The following is a 5,957-nucleotide window of genomic DNA, read 5'->3' as shown; positions in this document are numbered from 1 at the left end:
TTGGGGGTGACCGGAGCCCCCCATGGGCACCACGCGTGGCCTCACCGGAAAGGGGCGCGGTCCGAGACGGAGGCGTGGCTTTCGCAGAAACAACCAATAGGAAGCGGCGGAAGTCGAGCTGGCCCCGCCCCCTTCCCCGCCCCGCCGCTTTCCACCCCCTCAGGCGCTCAAACGTCAATCAAAGCGTGGCGGGCTGGCAGCCAGGCCAATCACAGGCAGCTCTCGGGGTGAGGGCGGGACTTAGCGGGTATCAACCAATCAGAACTAAGGTTGGGCGGAGCGTCTCTCCCGGGATCGGCGCACTTCCGGCTCGCGCCGCCGTTTCCGCCTGACCCGGAGGTTCCGCTGTGGGAACTTCCGGTGCGACTGCGGTGCGGCCTCGTCGGGCTCCGCTCCCGCTCCCGTTCCCGGCCCCGTTCCCGACCCCGCTCCCGTTCCCGGCCCCGTTCCCGGCCCCGCTCCCGGCGCAGCCATGGCGGACGTGACCGCCCGTAGCTTGCAGTACGAGTACAAGGCGGTGAGTGCGAGCCCGGTGCCGTGAATCCCCTTCCGTTAGCGTGAAGCCACCCCGGTAGCGTGAGCTCCCTCCACCCCAGTTTTGGGGCCCACTTCGGGACCCTCGGAGCTTCTTCAGCCCTATAGGGGATCCCTCAGGCCCATTTTGGGACCCCCCTGGACTGGTCCCAGCCTCATTTTGGGATTCCCAGGCCTCTTTCAACCCCATTTTGAGACCCTCAGTCCCATTTCCGGATGCTTCAGCCTCTTTTTGGGATTCCCCAGCCCCATTTTGGGACCTCTTGAACTTGCCCCAGCCCCATTTTGGGATTCCTCAGCCCCATTTTCAGCCCCCTGTGCCTTCTCCCAGCCCATCTGACCCCCCCAGCCCCATTTTGGGACCCTGAGCCCCATTTTCAGAACACCCCCAGCCCCATTTTGAGACCCCCAGCCCCATTTTCGGACCCCTGTGCCTTTTCCCACCTCATTCTGAGACCCTCTGTGACTTGTCCCAGCCCATCTGATCACCCCAGCCCCATTTTGAGATTCCCTTGTCCCATTTTCAGCCCTCTGTGCCTTCTCCCGGCCCCATTTTGTGATTCCCCAGCCCCATTTTGAGCACTCTGTGCCTTCTTCCAGCCCCATTTTGGGACCCTGAGCCCCATTTTGGGACCCTGAGCCCCATTTTGGGACCCCCCCCCCGGCCCCATTTTGGGACCTTGAGCCTCATTTTGGGACCCTGAGCCCCATTTTCAGACCCCCCCAGCCCCATTTTGAGCCCCCTGTGCCTTCTCCCACCCCGTTTTGAGACCCCCCCAGCCCCATTTTGAGACCACTGTGATTTGCCCCAGAACCATTTTGGAATTCCCCCAGCCCCATTTTCAGACCCCTGTGCCTTTTCCCACTCCATCTGAGACCACCCCCAGCCCCATTTTGGACTTGTTCCAGCCCCATTTTGAGACTTCCCTCAGCCCCATTTTCAGCCCCCCCAGCCCCATTTTCAGCCCTCCCGCCCCATTTTCAGCCCCCCCAGCCCCATTTTCAGCCCCCCCAGCCCCATTTTCAGCCCCCCCAGCCCCATTTTGAGCCCTCTGTGCCTTCTCCCAGCCCCATTTTGAGCACTCCCAGCCCCATTTTCAGCCCCCCAGCCCAATTTTCAGCCCCCCCTGCCCCATTCCCATCACCCCCAGCCCCATTTTCAGCCCCCCCACCCTGTTCCCATCACCCCCCCGCCCCATTTTCAGCCCTCCCGCCCCATTTTCAACCCCCCAGCCCCATTTTCAGCCCCCCCAGCCCCATTCCCATCACCCCCATTCCCATCACCCCCCAGCCCCATTTTCATCACCCCCCAGCCCCATTTTCAGCCCCCCCAGCCCCATTTTCAGCCCCCCCAGCCCCATTTTCAGCCCCCCACCCCGTTCCCATCGCCCCCCCGCCCCAGACCGTGCCCCACTTTCCCCGTTTCTCCCCCCAGAACTCCAACCTCGTGCTCCAAGCCGACCGCTCGCTGATCGACCGCACGCGCCGCGACGAGCCCACGGGCGAGGTGCTGTCGCTGGTGGGGAAGCTGGAGGGGACACGCATGGGGGACAAGGCCCAGAGGACCAAGCCCCAGATGCAGGAGGAGAGAAGAGCCAAGTGAGCGGGGAACTGGGAGTTCTCATCCCCGGGAAAACGGCGCTGGGGGGAGCTGGGAGAGGCCGGGGGCGCTGCCTTGGGGTTGGGTGCCAGGTCTGGGAGAGCTGCTGGTGCTGGTGTCTGATTTTCCAAAAAAGCTGTGGATTCTGGTGCAGAATATCCCAAAAAACTGGTGCAGAATATCCCCAAAAAAGCTGTGGATTCTGCTGCATAATATCCCAGGAAAACTGCTGTTCCTGGTGCCTGATTTTCCCAAAAAAAGCTGTGGATTCTGGTACCAAATATTCCAAAAAAGCTGTGGATTCTGGTGCCGAATATCCCCAAAAAAACTGTGGATTCTGGTGCAGAATATCCCAAAAAAAGCTGTGGGTTCTGGTGCCAAAAATCCCCAAAGAAAGCTGTGGATTCTGGTGCCAAGTATCCCCAAAAAAGCTGTGGGTTCTGGTGCCAGATATCCCCAAAAAAGATGTGGATTCTGGTGCCAAGTATCCCAAAAATGCTGTGGATTTTGGTGCCAAATATCCCCAAAAAAGCTGTGGATTCTGGTGCCGAATATCCCAAAAAAAAGCTGTGGATTCTGGTGCAGAATATCCAAAGAAAAGCTGTGGGTTCTGGTGTCAAATATCCCCCCCAAAAAGCTGTGGATTCTGGTGCAGAATATCCCCAAACAAAGCTGTGGATTCTGGTGCCAAATATCCCAAAAACTGTGGATTCTGGTGCAGAGTATTCCCAAAAAAGCTGTGGATTCTGGTGCAGAATATCCCAAAAAAAGCTGGGGGTTCTGGTGCCAAAAATCCCCAAAGAAAGCTGTGGATTCTGGTGCCAAATATTCCAAAAAAGCTGTGGATTCTGGTGCAGAGTATCCCAGAAAAGCTGCTGTTCTTGGCTCCTCATATCCCACAGAAGCTGTTTTTCCTGTTACCCAATTTCCCAGGAAAGCTGCTTTTCCTGGTGTTTAATTTCCCACAAAAGCTGCTTTTCCTGGTGTTTAATTTCCCACAAAAGCTGCTTTTCCTGGTGTTTAATTTCCCACAAAAGCTGCTTTTCCTGGTGTTTAATTTCCCAGGAAAGCTGATTTTCCTGGTGTTTAATTTCCCACAAAAGCTGATTTTCCTGGTGTTTAATTTCCCACAAAAGCTGATTTTCCTGATGTTTTATTTCCCACAAAAGCTGATTTTCCTGGTGTTTAATTTCCCAGGAAAGCTGATTTTCCTGGTGTTTAATTTCCCACAAAAGCTGATTTTCCTGATGTTTTATTTCCCACAAAAGCTGATTTTCCTGGTGTTTAATTTCCCACAAAAGCTGCTTTTCCTGCTGTCTGATTTCCCAGGAATGTTTTGGCTGGAAGAGATTTTAAAGATCCTAAAATCCATCGAGTTCCCGGATTCCAACCCGGCCTTGGGCACTGCCAGGGATCCAGGGGCAGCCACAGCTGCTCTGGGAATTCCAGCCCAAAATCCCACTGCAATCTCCAGTTCCCATTTCCCTGTTCCCTCCATCCCCAAATCCCACTGAAATCTCCAGTTCCCATTTTGCTGTGTCTCCATCCCCAAATCCCAGTGAAATTTCCAGTTCCCATTCTCCTGTCCCTCCATCCATGAAATCTCCAGTTCCCATTTCCTGTCCCTCCATCCCCAAATCCCACTGAAATCTCCATTTCCCATTCTCCTGTCCCTCTATCCCCAAATCCCAGTGAAATCTCCAGTTCCCATTTTCCTGTCTCTTCATCCCCAAATCCCACTGAAATCTCCAGTTCCCATTTTCCTGTCCCTCCATCCCCAAATCCCACTGAAATCTCCAGTTCCCATTTTCCTGTCCCTCCATCCCCAAATCCCACTGAAATCTCCAGTTCCCATTTCCTGTCCCTCCATCCCTTATCCCAAAATCCCACTGCAATCTCCAGTTCCCATTTCCTGTCCCTCCATCCCTTATCCCAAAATCCCACTGCAATCTCCAGTTCCCATTCTCCTGTCCCTCCATCCCCAAATCCCACTGAAATCTCCAGTTCCCATTTCCCTGTTCCCTCCATCCCCAAATCCCAGTGCAATCTCCAGTTCCCATTTCCCTGTTCCCTCCATCCATTAAATCTCCATTCCCCGTTTTCCTCATCCATTATCCCCAAATCCCACTGCAACCTCCATTTCCCATTCTCCTGTCCCTCCATCCCCAAATCCCACTGCAATCTCCATTTCCCATTCTCCTGTCCCTCCATCCCAAATCCCAAAATCCCACTGAAATCTCCAGTTCCCATTTCCCTGTTCCCTCCATCCCCAAATCCCACTGAAATCTCCAGTTCCCATTCTCCTGTCCCTCCATCCCCAAATCCCACTGAAATCTCCAGTTCCCATTCTCCCGTCCCTCCATCCATCATCTCTCCTGGAGCCCCTCCAGGCTCTGAGCTCTCCCTGGAGCTTTCCCTTCTCCAGTTCAGGGTTTTTGGGAATATTTGGAGGTGAGGCCCCAAACCCACCCAGCTCGGAGCTGCCGGTGCTCGGGAAATCGTCACGGGGAAGGGGAACAACCAAATTTTCTCTTTAATTTGGGAATAAAGGGGTCAGGAAGGAGCAGGATTTGGGCTGTGAGAGCCTGTGATGCACAGAGTCCATCCTAAACTGGACACAGAGCTCAGAGTCCGTCCTAAACTGAGGGACAGAGCTCAGAGTCCATCCTAAACTGGACCCAGATCTCAGTGGCCATCCTAAACTGAGGGACAGAGCTCAGTGTCCATCCTAAACTGAGGGACAGAGCTCGGTGTCCATCCTAAACTGAGGGACAGAGCTCAGAGTCCATCCTAAACTGAGGGATAGAACTCAGTGTCCATCCTAAACTGAGGGACAGAGCTCAGTGTCCATCGTAAACTGAGGGACAGAGCTCAGTGTCCATCCTAAACTGGACCCAGCGCTCAGTGTCCCTCCTGGGCTGGCCCCAGCACTCAGTGTCCATCCTAAACTGAGGGACACAGCTCAGTGTCCGTCCTAGACTGGACCAAGCACTCACTGTCCATCCTAGACTGGACACAGAGCTCAGAGTCCGTCCTAAACTGGACACAGAGCTCAGTGTCCATCCTAAACTGAGGGACAGAGCTCGGTGTCCATCCTAAACTGAGGGACAGAGCTCAGTGTCCATCCTAAACTGAGGGATAGAACTCAGTGTCCATCCTAAACTGAGGGACAGAGCTCAGTGTCCATCGTAAACTGAGGGACAGAGCTCAGTGTCCATCCTAAACTGGACCCAGCGCTCAGTGTCCCTCCTGGGCTGGCCCCAGCACTCAGTGTCCATCCTAAACTGAGGGACACAGCTCAGTGTCCGTCCTAGACTGGACCAAGCACTCACTGTCCATCCTAGACTGGACACAGAGCTCAGTGTCCAGCCTAAACTGGCCCCAGCGCTCATGTCCATCCTAGACTGGCCCCAGCACTCAGTGTCCATCCTAGGCTGGCCCCAGCACTCAGTGTCCATCCTAGACTGGCCCCAGCACTCAGTGTCCATCCTAGACTGGCCCCAGCACTCAATGTCCATCCTAGGCTGGCCCCAGCACTCAGTGTCCATCCTAGACTGGCCCCAGCGCTCAGTGTCCATCCTGGGCTGGCCCCAGCGCTCAGTGTCCATCCTAGACTGGCCCCAGCACTCACTGTCCATCCTAAACTGGCCCCAGCGCTCAGTGTCCCTCCTGGGCCAGCCCCAGCACTGAGCTGTGCCCTCGGCCGTGCCCAGCCCGTGCCAGCAGTGCCCTCCCTGTTCCTGCCGGCCCCAGTGTCCCTGAGCCCCTCTTTTCCCTCTGTTCCCCGTTTTCCGCAGGAGGCGGAAGCGCGACGAGGACCGGC

General features: G+C 55.6%; 1 protein-coding gene across 1 annotated transcript in view; it reads left to right on the top strand.

The window, feature by feature from the left end:
* Nucleotides 1–372: 372 nt before the first annotated feature.
* Nucleotides 373–5,957, top strand: part of SNRNP200 (small nuclear ribonucleoprotein U5 subunit 200) — an 83,647-nt gene continuing 78,062 nt past the window's right edge. The window contains exons 1-3 of the mRNA XM_040087582.2: nt 373–517; nt 1,970–2,133; nt 5,932–5,956. Coding sequence (XP_039943516.1) covers nt 473–517; nt 1,970–2,133; nt 5,932–5,956 — 234 coding nt within the window. The 5' untranslated portion in view covers nt 373–472. The remainder of the gene's footprint in view (nt 518–1,969; nt 2,134–5,931; nt 5,957) is intronic.

The sequence above is a fragment of the Hirundo rustica genome, chromosome 28 (assembly GCF_015227805.2).
Source record: "Hirundo rustica isolate bHirRus1 chromosome 28, bHirRus1.pri.v3, whole genome shotgun sequence".
Taxonomy (NCBI): Eukaryota; Metazoa; Chordata; class Aves; order Passeriformes; family Hirundinidae; genus Hirundo; species Hirundo rustica.
The sequence above is the reverse complement of the archived record's forward strand: the minus strand, read 5'-3'. Positions and strand labels throughout refer to the sequence as shown.